Genomic DNA, 15,910 nt, shown 5'->3' with positions numbered 1-15,910 from the left:
TGTATATTCTTTTCGGGGGTCTATTACTTAAAAATTCAAAGTTAAATGTGCTTAACTTGAGGTAATTACAGGATTGGTAAGTCTTTAGTAAGTTTCTCATGTACATTTGAGTAAAGACAGAAGTAAGTAGTGAAGATTCGTGTTGTCACAATAAAAATAGTCGTCGAATCTGAAACGTCACAAAATATACGGCTGAAAATTTGAAAAATATCGCAGAGAATATTTGAGTAGTTTGATGATTAATCTTCTGTCATTCCATTTCTCACCTCTTCCGTTTTGTTCAAACTTCTCTCGTGATGACTTATCTCCCACTGCTATTGTGAAGGAGCGTGGGTTAAAACTTTTCCTGGTAGACTTAATTTTTATTTATTTATTTTGGGCCAACACCGTGTAAGTCGATGTAAGACACAAGAGTTGCATTTTTTAATAAAATTTTCCAAGACTAAGAGCTCTACTGTTTAATTTTCATCTAAAGAATATGTCGTGTTGCCCCCATCCCTCCCATCCAAGATCATGGATTCGCCTATGAGCAGCATATCAGTCACATATAACAACATTAAGCCATAGTTGTCAATCAGCCTTGAGGACTGAGGTAGAGGCCAGTTCTTCAAAATTAGTATACAATGCTTAGTCTAAACTTCGATGTCCATCGCAAGTTCATCGGATTCAATGCAGAATGCCGAGTCTAAACTCGAATTCTATAAATCTTCATGGTTTCAATACAGTCAAGAATAAAACCACCTTTTAAACTCCTGATGCTGTTATTCCCACGCATGTATCTTTAACTCTCGGAACACTAAATTACAGAAAATGCCACAAGATAGTATTTTTATCTATACGCCTCAGGTAAGCGGTAGCCACTCATCACTATTTTGTCCACAAACATCTTTCCAGTCTTTGGCATGACATGCCAATGCAATGTTAAGTTGAACTCTTTACTGCGTAGATTTCTCCCCTAGCCACAAAAGAATATACATCAAAGGCCGAATCAAAAGATTAGGTATGAATCACTTAAAATGCTTTACACAAAACTCACTTGGTCAATAAAACGATATTTGTTTGTTGTGTGAATCCAAAACTTCGCATGTTCTTTGGAAGGTATAATACCATCCCACAAGGACACCTACAAAAACAAATTTCAATCATTTAGAGAATCGTCCCACATAGGAATACAATATTTTATGGTACTCAAGAGCTCTCCTGATAGAGGGTTTTACAAGGTAACAAACAGTGTCTAGGAAATACTGCACATTCGTTAGGACATCAGTTTTCTATCGAAGCAATGGAGAATTATAATATTGAATAAAATAAAGAATATATAATAGAAGGGTATGAGTGGTCCACACGCAAATAGGTATATAATTTCAGTAATCCAGATGTCATCCAGTATCAAATCAATGCATTCATTTATTTCGTTTTTGCAATCTTTCCAACGAGATAGATCAGTTAAGAAATCTCCTCATCTATTTGTTGAGGACAAACTGGAAAGAAGGCCAAAATCCTTTTACCGAAGTCTAAGAGTGTCCAAGCATCAAATCGTAGTTATTTAAGGTGCACAAGTGTCCTAGAGCCCGAAGCGCAAGGTAAGGTGCGCGTCTCATCGAAGTAAGGCGCACTAAGCATAAATTGTTATAATTCACATATTTAAGGTGAATATGCATACAAATAGATTTCACTCAATATTAAACAATAATTAAAATAAAAAATTCATTAACAAACATACAGTGTGATTGTTTTAAAAAAAATCAATTCCCTAATTGTTGACCTTCTTTGTCTTCTTAAAGAAAACATTAATGAAAAGTCGCATAAGTCCTGGAGTTAGTAAAAAAACCAGAAAGCAAAAAGTGATGGTTAATAAGTGCTTGGAAAATAAAAAAAATTAAATAAAGAGGGAAAAAAAGAAAAGAAAAGAGAGAGCATTCTAGTGATTAAAAAATTAATATAGAAGCATTGTAACAGAAGAAACAAATTAAGGCTGCACATATTAAAATTAGGGGAAAGATAGTGTTATGCTTAGAGTTTTGATGGAATAAAAGTTTGTCAATACATACAAGCAGGTTTTTTTATGGGATTAATCTTATTGGGATTGGGTTATGTTAACGTGGAAAAAATTACCCACAAACAATTTTAACATAAGCGCTTTTTCTCTTCTCAAGCAAGGCGCACCTTGCAAGAGGGGTGCAAGGTGCGCCTGGGCTCGCCTCTTGCAAGATCTGCACCTGGGTAGGGCAAGCGCACGCTTTTTACAACTACGCATCAAATAGTTTATTGATAAGGTACACCTAAAAACAATTTTAACCTTTCAAACAGGGACATACAAATCCAAGGACTACTCATCAGATGACACATAATCTTGCTTTTGTGATGCTTGCGTCCTTAAAATTCTAAATAGACAATAATTCGAAGCATCTAATTACAATGCCATAACAGAACAATGTCGTAGAGATAGCTGCAGAGCATACGTCTCAAGTGAAACAAATACTCTAGTAACAAGAAGACATTTAGATTAGGCCCCTAATTTGTACTGTGATCAAACCCTGAGCAGGTTACATACAGTAGACTCAGGGTGTTTTAAATGGCGGTCAAAGGCCGCCTACCGCCAACGCATGATGCGGTTGTTTTAGGCAGTCCAAGCTATACGGCGGTAGGCAAGCGGTCAAGGAGGGTGGAGGCGGCGAGCAGGCGGGCCATGTGAGACAGTCAACATTTTAAGTTGTAGTCAACAAATTTTAAAAACTTAATCAAAATCAACTAATTTTAAAACTCAAAACTCTAGTTATTTAAATCAGATCTCACTTTTTTTTTAAATTTTGGTTCTCACTCCTCCTCACTATCAACCTCTAAACCCACCACACAAACTATCTGCCGCTGCCGCCACCTGCTGCCCACCACAAGAAGCTTTAGGTTAGACATTGTATATTTATTATTTAACATATTTTTTTATAATATTTCAGATTTTGTGATCTCAAAAATCAAATTTATTTTAGTCCAGTACTGGTTCTAATGATGGATTGAAACTTTAAAATTTAAACTTAGTTTTTTGGTAAAAGTAATTATATTACTTTATTAGCATAATAGCATTAATATGATAATGAATCTTTATTAATTATCTTGTAATTTGTATTTATATATTTATTTGCACATTATTTAGATGATATTATATTGTATTAAGTTTCTTTATATTTAAACATTATTTAATTACACATCTTACCTAAAAAAAGATGAGTATTTGTGATTATATTGCATGATTGTATATGATTATCTATAAAAGAATTACTTAAAAAAATTCGATCACCTAGGCACTGTCTGGGCACCGCCTAGGCGGCCGAGGCGGTAAGTGACTGCCCCGTCCCGCCACCGCCTCCTGTCATTTACAACATTGAGTAGATTCGGGAGATGAAAAAATACAGCAAAATGAATTCTAGAACAAAGGCAATAGGAGTCGAACTATGACTATTAAGATATTTTTCAACAATAATTAAATAAAAGATAAGTGTAATGAACTGGTATACACCTGATTCAACGAATTCTTTGGTGTTTCATATTCAGCAGCTAAAAATACAAAGACCTGCAAATTCCATAAGAGCTGATGTCACATTACATGGACTTAATGCCAATAGGAGGTCATAAATTCAGCCATTCCCAAAAATTTTAGCATCTGACAATTGACATTAAGTTCATTTCCCCTTTTAATGAACTTTCAAGTAAGATATTTTACATATAAAACAGTTTAAAATGGCATATGGTGACATAAAAATTCGACATTAGCTGAAGAAAGTGAAAGAAGAATTTCCGACACTAATGCTTGCCAAAACAAAAGTATAGATACATTCAAAAAAACAAAAGCATAGATACAAGAAAGCATAGAACAAGAAAACATCAAACCCTGACAACCGTGATAATTTATTAGGGCTAATATAAGGCAAAAGAAGACATCATGGATATACATAAAAAGATAATTTTAATTTTTATAAAGCAGAAAAAAATTATTCAGGATGGATCTGGGAATTTTCGTTCAAGTAGGAGGGAAAGGCACGGAATGGAAATTTTTTAAAATAAAATATTAGATATATTTATTTTAGCCGAAAATCGAAAAGGAAAACGAGATAGAGGTAGATGCACACACTTTTTTTCGTGTGTTTGAGCTAGGAGCTGGGACAGCTGAGCAGATCACACCCATAAGTCTGTCCTTGCACCCTATGTCCCTTCCTAAAACAGGAGACCAACGATGCCAAGCATAACTTTCCATATTTTAATTGTATAGCCTACAATCAATAATTTCTTGAGCAAACCATGTGGCATATTTCATTGCACGTGTATTACTTCCAGCGACCAGTCAACAACTGTCTATGCCCATGAAAGTCAGATGGATAGGCAATGATAAAGTTCTATAATTTGAACTTCATCTAGTAACTGAACCAATTTTTGTGACTACATATTAAAAGCCAGACCCATGAAAATCAGGGATTCATTGACAGAAAGCAAGTAGTCCTCTCTATCCATATTGAATATCACCAACAGTATCAAGAGAAACTATAGGTGGTCAAAGTTAAAAAAATCGATAAAATATTCCACATAATGAGTTACTGACAGACCTGCTTCGTGTTCCATGTAAATAATGACTGCAAGTTAGCAGATATATTCAATGTCAGGCTGACCTGCATGATACAAACATCCTTATTAGCCAACCAGGTATGTCACGTTTCCTTAATTGTTTTTCAGAATTGGAATACAAGAAATTGAACACAACTTTGCACATTGATATCTGCTAAACCTTTTGCAACTTATTTTCTGTACAAGCACACATTAGCTTATCAGTCAAAATGCAGAGGTAGTAATCCAAGTTTGGTTAACAAAAAATACAGGTAATGGAAAAAAAAGAAGAAAAATATGAAAGAGAGGGTTGAAAGAAAACCAAATTCTGGATCAAGCTGTAGTTCCTTTTAACTTGTAGAAGTAGTGAGTGAGAAAGTGTAAAATCTTTCATCCAAATCACCTTAAACTCAACCAAAACTAAGGACACATTTGCATTTGCTAATCAGGAAAACCTCCAAATGTGACTGTGTTCAAAACTATGACTTTTCCAAGTGATATATGGCCCATAGATAGGATTAAGTGGAAACATGATAACACAGGAACATAAGCACTCAAACTCGAGAAAAACAATTTTAACAGCATGAAAATTCGACCGAAAGTTTGATGTTAATAAAAAGTACAAGTAGTCCAAAGAGCAAAAACTTTGACTTGCACAAACTGAAATTTCACATGGCGATGCACGTACGCAATCCGAATCGAGTAATTTCAGAGTTGGCACAACAACAATTGAACTTTGAATGCAAGTTATACTGACGTAGCAACCAAAATGTACAAAATAACAGGAAAATGTAAACGGATAATGAGTGATGACAGAACGAACTTAAGGGAAACGTTAACATAGTTCACATGCTAATATTCAAGCGGAAATTCAGCAACAGTCCCAGAATACCGGACGCACAAAATAAACGAATAAACGCCGTCCCAAATCAATAGGTTGATTTACCTCATCATCTCCATCGGGTTTCTTCTGGAACCAATTAATATTCAAAACCTAAAACAAGAAAAAAATAACTGAATGAACAATGTCATTTGAAAATGGGGGGGATTAACAATTAAACATACTTATGCGTACAATTATACATACCTGAACTTCAGAGGTGGGAGACGGCGAATTAAAATTGTCAGATACAGAGGCCATGGCGCACATCAAAGCCAGAATGGTGATGGCGAAGGTCAGCAAAGCATTAGCTCTGTATCCGAAAGAGTGCATTTTGTCCCTGATTGAGTATACATAATCGGGAAAAAAATGGTAAATCTAGCGTTGAATCAAATTCAAAGGAATCGCAAATCGTTAAATTCTTGAAATCTTCCGAGAATTGTTCTGATTCAACAATGAATCTTTTACCTCGTGAATCGTAGGTGCCGCCGGAGCCTGAAAGTCTGAAACCGATCGAGGACGAGGGTAGACTTCAGAAGACTCGACAGAGAGAAAATTGGAAATAAAAAATGGGTTACTAAATGGGCTGGGTCCAACTTAAGCATTCTACTGGGTCTCCTTTCATGTTTATGCTATTGGACTGAAATCTTTAAAAAAAATCCTAAACTATAAGCTTAAGATTTGAAATCATAATTACAAAATATTTACATAATTGGAGTGAATTTAAATTGAGTATACAAATTTTCAGATTGGTTATGTACCCAATTCATATGTTCTATTCCATTAATTTTTTATCATCTCAACCATGCTTGAACGAAAATTTTCTACGTTACATCGAAGGTAATTCTCTGAATAAGACATAATAAAATGTAATCTCTATAACATAGACATATGATGTCAACCATCATAAAAAGAGGGCAAAAACTTGTGTGAGACCGTTTTATGATGATTGACATCATATGTCTATGTTATAGAGATCGTATTTTGTGAGACGGATCTCTTATTTGGGTCATCCATGAAAAATTATTACTTTTTATGCTAAGAATACTACATTTATTGTGAATATCGGTAAGATTGACTCGTCTCACAGATAAAGATTTGTGATACCGTCTCACAAGAGACCTAATCTAAAAAGAGATACTCACTACAATTATTATTGAAATTGTTTCATTTCATATGTTGTGAAGTCCTCTCTCTCAACTCAAGTTAGGCAGCCTAGGTTGCCAAAAATCCAAATAGGGATTTTATGCAGTTGCCGTGTCGTGTAGAAGTAGAACAATATTAAATTCACAAAACAACACACACGCTTTTTTAAGCTAATTGTCTTCTTTATTTGACTTTGAATTTGAATTGTATTTGAATTTGAAAATATTTTTTTGTTGTGTTTCATTAAAAAAAGAAAATTGACTCTCGGGATAAATAACTAACTTGAATTTTTTTTAGAGTACGTTTATTGTGAGACGGTCTCACAAATCTTTATATGTGAGATATGTCAACCTTACCGATATTCACAATAAAAAATAATACTCTTAGTATAAAAAGTAATACTTTTTCATGGATTATCCAAATAAGAGATTCGTCTCACAAAAACGATTCGTGAGACCGTTTCACATAAGTTTTTGTTTTGTTTTTAAATGTATACATTACCATGTGTGATAAAAGGTCACTCTACCTGATCTCTTAGATTCCTTAATCTAAGATCAACAACTAAATAAATTTAAATAAACCACAAGATTCAACTACAGTTCATGCATTTAGCTTAAAAGGTTCACTTGGGTTGAATCAAGTGTATATGGTGAACCGATCTGGATAGTCAATTTTACGAGACGATTCTTCTATTTAAGTCATTTATGATAAAATATTATTTTTTACTGTAAATATAAACGAGATTGATCTTGATATATTCAAAATGAATTCGAACTGAAATTGTTGTGAGTCAAACCAAACACCAAAAATCTGACCAATCTATTAACATTCGAGATCGATCTCAAAATGCAATTTTGACAGGGGGAAGAACGCACAAACTAATTGAAAGGGAAGCAGTAACTTCGTTTGGTACATGTTGATCAACACTAGCACAAATTTCCACTAAGCTACAAACACAAAAGAAATCAAAACTACACCCAACATCTAATACAAGACTACTTTCACATAATACTGCAACTATCAGTGTTCTCGTCACTGAAAATATGGGTGAATTTATCGTTGGCCGGAGGTGGAGGCCCATAGTTCATCCCCGGGCGCACCGGCCCATTGTACATCATCGGATGGTACATATCATTCCCATTCGCCCGTTGCTGGTTCATCATCATCATCTGAGCCATGTATTGCTGTTGGTTGTAAGGATTCCCAGGTCCCGGGCCAAAGTCCCCCGGTCGCCCTTGCGCTGCGCCGGGGAAATTCCCCATATGCATCCCCTGCGCAGAGGCCGGGAAATGACCCATCGGATAGTTACCCATCATACCTACATTTCCACCGTTCGACCCTTTATGGTTTGTTGCATTGAACTCCTTGAATCCTAGTTGTTTATTGTCCATTTTCGGAAGCCCGTCAAATTTATCTCCCCCCTTCTTGCTCCAGCTATCATTGTTTTTCCCATCATTCTTGCCATTTTTTGCACCAGATTTACCATCTCCGATCACAAATCTTACATTTTCACCACTTTTTTTACCACCAACTTGATCTTGATTCCCCTTCTCCGCCTTAATCTTACCACTGTTCTTCGCACTGCCGTCTTTAGCACCAGTTTTACCAAACATACTCTTCAAAAAGTCGAATCCGCCACCTTTCTTGCCATTTTTTGCTCCAGTCTTGCCCTTCAAATGGCCGCCATCGCCACCGCCACCGCCACCACCGGCCATTTGCAACTTTATTGGATACTTGATGACCAGTAATGAACTCCTCATCAGAGTCATCATCAAATTCATCGTCAAAATCATCTTCATCCTCCTCATCTTCTGACAAATTCAACTTGCCAGATTTATTGTTATTATTATTATTATCTTTACCCAGAAATTTCATATCCTTCACCCCTTTAATATTCTGCTTCTGAATCTGCTGCAGCAGAGGATTTTGCTGATGCCCGATTTTCTGTTGATCTTTGCCACCCTTTTGAGATCTATTATCTTTTCCCACATTAGTCGGCTTTTCAAAGCGGAGATTGTTGAGAAAATTTGCGGGGTTTTGTCCATTTTGTGTTCCCCAGAGCTCAGCATGTTTGCCTGATTTTTCAAGTTTCTCTATGAGAACCGCTGGATCAACATTCCCAGAAACAAAAACTTTCCCTTGCTCCGCATCTATATTTACCTTGTACACTCCTGCAGAGATAAAAATTTAAATTCATGAAAAAAAACTTAAAACAGTAAAAAAAAATGGGACAAACTAAAACTCGGTTCTTGATGAAGTCTTAGCTGAACTTCACAACGTACCCTGAATCTTCTGCAGCTTCTTCTTGACCTTTTCCTTACATCCTTCACAGTGTATATTTACTCTAAGAACACAAGTCTGCAGCCAAAAACAAACCAACACAACTGAATCATCAACATAAACAAAAACCCGTACAATTGTCCCAGGTGGGCTGAGCACAAATCTTGAACGAAATTCACAAGCTCAAGCCAGACAAAATTTTCCAGTTAAAGAAATCTTGACGAAAAGAACCCCCCATAATACCTGAAGCCTCAACATATCTTGCTTGTTCATTGTTATTTGGAGTGCAAAACAGGAAGAAAAGTGAGGAAACGAGTGGTTAACAGTAAAGGAAAGAAGAATTTGAGGTAAGCAAATATTATATCATTATCCAGCAAGAAGAAGCATGGCTTTAATTTACAAGATCAGGAACCGACCCTTTCGCTTTTGTAGTCGGCTGCTCTCTTTTGTACTGAGCAGATAAAGGTCGAATAGGTTTAGAGAGAAGTAAGATGGCGGTTGCAATAATTTAAAATATACTCTCAGGAAAAAAAAAATTTAAAACTAAAAATATATCTTCTGAACACTCTTCTTCACCACTTCTTGGCACTAATTAGAAGCAAAAGTTTCAGTTTTAATTATTATTATCATTAACTAGTTAGTAATTAACCTCTAAGTGTCTATTATATTCACATGAATAGGTATTTTATATTCACATGAATAGGTATTTTGAGACGTAGTCTTATATATTTTTATTCGTCGGACGCATCAATTATATTCATATTTACATTACGAAATAATATTTTTGGCATAAAAATAATAATTTTTATTAATGACCTAATTAGAATGTTCTTCTTACAAAATTAACTTGTTAGACCGTCTCACGTAAGTTTTTGTGTATTTCAGATTGCCATGTGTTTCGATTTACAAGTTACTTGTTTGTACAATTTTTAATTTTTTAAAATTTTATCTAGAGCTTAATCAATTTTTTAAAATTAATTTTGATTTATATTAAAATATTATTAATATAAAAATTGAGAGAAAAAAATCATATGAAATAAGAGAGGCCAAATTGTGAAATAACGAGGGCACTTGTAGGGATGTCAATGGTTACGGGTTTTACCCAGATTCGCAATGGACCCGCGTGTATGGGTGGGTTTGGGCATACTAAATGGGTCATGTGACGGGTCTCGGGTCCAATTTTTCATATCCGTCCGGATATGAGGCGGGCCATGGGTCCTATAATACCCGCCCCATACCCGCCCCATATATGTGGATATAAATATTCTAGGGTTTTAGTTTTATTAATTTTTATTTTTTTAGTAGCTCACCTCAACCATAACGATTAACGATCTTAGCTATTCCTATGTCAATTGTTGCACTTGAATCAGCTTTTAGCAATAGTGGAAGAATAGTTGATCCTCATCTTAGTAGACTTAATCCAACGACTTTGGAGACATTGATGTGCTCGCGAAGATGGTTGTGGGGTGAGGTGGAAGGTAAATAAATCACAGTTTTATTTTGTTATTGTACTTTCATTTTAATTTTTTTACTGTACTTTCTCCTTTAAATTACATTTTTTTACAATTTAAAATTACAGTTTTATTTTTTCAATGTACTTTTTCTATTTAATTTTGTAGTTAATTCTTCAAGTAGTTTATCAACTTGTCTCACCATTCTTGATGAAGAGGAAAATGATCCCGAAGAATGTGTCTGAAATATTGCATACTCGTTGATTTTATATTGATCTGTTCAAATTATGTTATGACTTATTTTTGGGGATGTCAAGATTTTTTTGGAGAGCTATTAACTCTTTTTTTTATGTAATTCTTAATGTTTTTGTTTGTTATTATTAAGTGTGGTCGAAGACATGAATTAATTTTTTACAATGTTGTATTTAGAGGTTTGTCTGTTTCATAATTCAATCATGTGAAAAGAAAGATTATTTTTTTATTTTGAAAAAAATCGGGTCTTACGGGTCTCACGGGTCTACCCTGCCACGTTTCGTATTCGAGGTGGGATGGATCCGAAAAATATTTAACCGGGATGGGGCGGGTAATGGGTCGAAGTTTTTTCATGGGTAGGGTCTTGGGTTTAGCCAAACCCGCCCCATTCCCGCCTCATTGACACCTCTAGGCACTTGTGATCATGTGCGCTTATATTTTTAATTTTTTATAATTTATATTTTTATAAAATATTTAAAACTTAAATTGAAAATATCAAAAATCACAATCAAAATTATATTTATTTCACTATTTAAATTGTTATCAATTTTTAAAAAATTGAATCTCGAAATATTTAAAAATACTTAATGTGTTAAAAATAAATTTTATTTGGAAAATAAGAAATCATAAAAGTTACAAAGATTGTGAACAATTTAAAAATTGAATACAAGAAACTAAAATTCATACAAATTGTAGCAAAGGTTTGGAGTTCTCGATTTTTTAACGATGTCCGTTGTATTATCATTTGTTTATTTGTAAGAATTATGAAAACGACTCTATTTAAATCACCTCACTATCGGGTTGTCGCCTGTATTTTTTATACAATAGAGTGAAAGAATTTATTATCTAATAATAATAATAATAATAATATATTATTATTATTATTATTATTATTATTATTATTATTATTTTGTAATGGGAAAATAAATAAAGAGGAGGCAGAGGCACGAGGCAACCCAATAAAAGAAAATGTACATTTCTGAATAACACTGTGTTCGGACAGCTACCATTCACTGCCTTTACCCATTTCTTTTATTTATTTGTTCTTTACGTTGGTTCTTAAATAGCACTGTATTTCTTCACAGTTGTCTTTGTTCCCATCTTGTGTCAGAATATACACGCGTTCTTTGTTTTCGTTTGTACATTCTTTTTATTATTTCAAATTCATTGTCATACTCGTAGAACAAACGTTGTATTCTCAAAATAGTTGTATTTATTGGATAAAATAATCGAAACATGACGTGGGGTTTTTTATATGATTTCAAATATTTTAGCTGTATTATTATTATCAGAAATATGTTTTTTGATAAATCGACAAGTGTAATTATTGGTTATAATAATTGTTTCTATTGTGTATGACAATCGAAAACATAGTGTTTGAATTGTTGTACAGTTAAAATATTTGAGTTGCATCATTGCCACTAGCTATAACTTTTGGTAAAGCGACAAGCGTTCGGTCCTACAATAATTTTAAAAATTATCTAAAGATTAAGTGTAATATCTACAGTTTTGACAAAAGAAAAAATTTGGTGTCCGTTTTTACTTAGATTTAAGATGTCCACATAATGAAATTAGAAAATTTGATTCATCGGAATTATATATCTTTTTAGTTGTCTGTTTATTATTATCATTATTAAAATTATGGAATCATGTATTCTACGTTTATTAGTGAGATGGTTGATATTTTTAAGACATTAACGCTGCCTCGTTTGATACGCCTGATTATTTAATCGAGTCAATACCTCCTATGAAGGATTATGTTATATTAGGTGGGTTAAAATAATACATCTTCACCTCCTAGGATTATTTATCCAACTCTTAATCCTTCATATTTTTTTCAATTTTATCCTTCTCCTATATCTAAACTCACCACCACTTCCCGCTGCCACTGACCACCAACCGCCGTCGGCCGACTGCCGACTCCGGCCGAAGCCGCCAAGAACCAGCCGACGCCGGGCCACCGACCGTCGCCGCCGGCCGACAGTCGTCGACGCCGCTGACTGCCGGCCGCATCGACATTGTCGGAACGTCGCCGCCGCCGCCGGAGTGGAAGAAGAAAAGAAAAGAAAAAAAGGGTAATTTTGTCCTTTCATCAAAAAATTCAAAATTATCCTACACTTAAAAATCTTACCAAACATAACACCATATATTACATTTCTACTACAATAATTTTCTTTATCATTTACTTACTAATCATTAGTTTATTTTATCTTCCAAATCAAACGCAGATTAAGTGTCTGATAGGGTTGACTTAATTAATGATGATTTAGAAATCAATGGCAATAAATTATTATATAACTTCAACCAACGTGGGATCGTGCTTTTATGTTTTTAAAATAAAATTAAAATCTTAGTTTCGATTTTATTTTATTTTAAATTTTAGTTGCAATTTTCTCTTGTACAAAAACTTGACACACTGATTTCAGGATCAAATGAGTAGTAGGAGCGCCGAGGATATAACTAATTAGTGATTTAAAAAATATATGGCATCGCTGGGAGTAGAAAATAAAATATCGACAATTATTCATTCTTGTTTTGTTCAATATAACTAATCTATTCGTTGGATTTATTATTTATTTTGCTTTCCGATTGATATAAATATCGTCTTACTGTCACATATTCATATATATTTTTTCAATAACATATGTAAATTATCATCAAACATCGAATCACTATTAATCAGAAATAGCGACAAATAATTGCTCATTATTCTTCTAGAGCATAATTCTTTGATAAATATGAGAGATCTTTAATCATATTCTTTACTAATTTTTACAATTTTAGATCTTATATCAATATTTTTTAAGAAATTGTAATTGAATTATCTATTTATAAGATTATCGAAAACTCATTTAACCCAAAAAAAACATTAAATCAATATTCTTCGAGAATATTGTTAAATATTAGATCTTATATTAATATTCTTATAATATTAACAAATCATTCATCTTTTGATCAATATTCTTCATAAATATTGATATACTATGACATAATATGTATATATTTCGATAATATTTATAGATCTCGAGTCTCAAAAATATATGTTTATCATGAATATATTTAGATTCTTAATATATTATATCTTGAGAATTTATTTGGATTATATTTCTAATTTAGACTTTAAATAATTTTCTTAAATCAATATGTCGACAAGACTCCAATTACGCTAATTAGACTCGACAAAATCAAGCCTTAGGTGGGACTGAAATTTTGTAAATGTTCGATCCTTTCTCGTTCAAAGTAATTTTGAATAATACTAAAAAAAAAAAAAAGTCTTGACCAAAGTAATTTTTATGCATGCTGGTTCACAAGAACATGGACAAAAATCTTAAAGAAGCTCCTCCTATACTTACAAATCCAAGAATTTCGAAGAAATTGAGATTCCAAGTTAAATCATTTATGGTAATAGATCTAATTAATGTCAAAATGCTGGATACACAAATATATTTTTTGTAGCCAATTAATGTAATGACATTTGCGAATAACAATTTAGATTTTAATAACTGCTTTATACATGTATCAAGAGTAGATCTCTTATGAGACGGTCTCACGAATCTTTATTTGTGAAACAGATCAACCTTACCAATATCCACAATAAAAAGTAATACTCTTAGCATAAAATGTAATATTTTTTCATTGATGACTCAAATAAGAGATTCGTCTCATAAAATATGATCCGTGAGATCGTATTACACGTGTTTTTGTCATGTATCAAAATAACATTAAAATTTAATGGTGATTAAAATATTCATATTGGTAGTGTACACACACAAATAAAAATTTAGAATGGTTGAAAATTCAAAATGTACATACACTAACTATCATACATATAATGTGGATTTTGTGTCTGACGTCGACAAAGATATAATCGTTGGTCAATAATTGATTTACTCGAAAACCCAAATTATTTGTTTCTTCTTTTTCCCTCAAAAGCAGCCTGGATTCTGATCACATTGTCCACCGCTTTTCATTGGTCGAATGCTACCCTTTTACAAACACACATACTTTTGATATATTATCTATCTATTGACGGTGTTCATCGATATGTCTATTATTGGTCTGACGTATTCACCTGTTTTATTTATAATTTTGATATATTTCATCACATTTAATAAGTAAGTGTCACTTCAATAGTAAGCACGATAATACAAGAAAGTGTCACTTCAACAGCAAGCACGATGTGTTGATACGATAAATGAAAAGTATATCAAAATTTTACTCAACAGCAAGCACGATGTGTTGATACAATAAATGAAAAATATATCAAAATTTTACATATATATACGTGTGTGTCTATATATATATATATATATGTATGTATCGTCTTTTTTTATTTTAAAAAAGTCTATTATCAGAATAAATTTTTATAATTTTTTTTTGTCTACTTTAAACTAAGTATCATCTCCTTTAGGGAACATTTAAAGACTTGAAAGTCGATATACTATGACAGCACTTTAAAAAAGTAAAAATCGAATAATATAATTTAATATTTTTGTCGAGCAAGTAAAAATATAAATTTATTTACCCTCTGGTTATTTATTTAAGCTTGGATATTAAGTTTGAGCCACCAGAATAATTAATTTTAGTGTGACGATGAATATTTTAAAAGATCAAAGATATCCTTAAAATTATAAAGTATTTTAATTTGATTTATTAAAATATCATAAAAAATATTGTAGTAAATTTATGTATTCCTTAATATTATCTTATCCACTTTTCAAAAAATTTAAAGCTATTATTATTTTCTAAACCTTTATCCAAATATTGAATTTTTAAATGATTATATCATTAATAATACGAAAATAAATATAAAAATCATTAAATTAAAAGTATTTAACTCTAAAATATCGCATATATGCACCCGTGCAAAGAGTTCCTAATATATATAAAAATTATAATCTCGATTAAAATAAGATAATGTAATGAGATAACATATAAATTATTTAAAATCCTTTAATTCTAATTTCACCATTTTAATGATCTTTAACCAATAATCAACCAATAAAAACAAATTCTGTATTTTTATATAAATATATACTCGTGCCTTCGTTTAAATGCATAACACCATTTCATTTACATTATTTTTCTCCAAAATAGATATTCCTCTTCTTTTTTCACGTTTTTAAGCAATTATTTTCACTTTTCTAACGCAACTTTAGACTCCACTTTTCACCGCTATTAAAATTTTTTTTGGTTATTATATTATAATAATGTAAGTGAATATACAAAATTAAAATTTCAAATTGAATGATGAGCATTTCTCTTGTGAGACAGTCTCACGAATTTTTATTTATGAGACGGTTATCTT

At 32.5% G+C, this 15,910-nt stretch overlaps 1 protein-coding gene and 1 pseudogene across 1 annotated transcript; both read right to left on the bottom strand.

Annotated features, from left to right (window-relative positions):
* Positions 1-627: 627 nt before the first annotated feature.
* Positions 628-6,075, bottom strand: LOC142527586 (signal peptidase complex subunit 3B-like). The gene is made up of 7 exons (XM_075632429.1): positions 5,942-6,075; positions 5,681-5,813; positions 5,540-5,587; positions 4,596-4,658; positions 3,515-3,568; positions 1,037-1,123; positions 628-955 (listed from the first exon to the last, which is right to left on the bottom strand). Exons 2-7 carry the CDS (start codon positions 5,804-5,806, stop codon positions 830-832), a joined length of 504 nt encoding a protein of 167 aa, XP_075488544.1. The 5' UTR covers positions 5,807-5,813; positions 5,942-6,075; the 3' UTR covers positions 628-829.
* Positions 6,076-7,417: 1,342 nt separating this feature from the next.
* LOC142527292 (uncharacterized) lies at positions 7,418-9,401 on the bottom strand (annotated as a pseudogene).
* Positions 9,402-15,910: the final 6,509 nt, after the last annotated feature.

The sequence above is a fragment of the Primulina tabacum genome, chromosome 15 (assembly GCF_025594145.1).
Source record: "Primulina tabacum isolate GXHZ01 chromosome 15, ASM2559414v2, whole genome shotgun sequence".
Lineage (NCBI taxonomy): Eukaryota > Viridiplantae > Streptophyta > Magnoliopsida > Lamiales > Gesneriaceae > Primulina > Primulina tabacum.
Note: the sequence above shows the minus strand (reverse complement) of the source record. Positions and strands in the feature narration are given on the sequence as shown.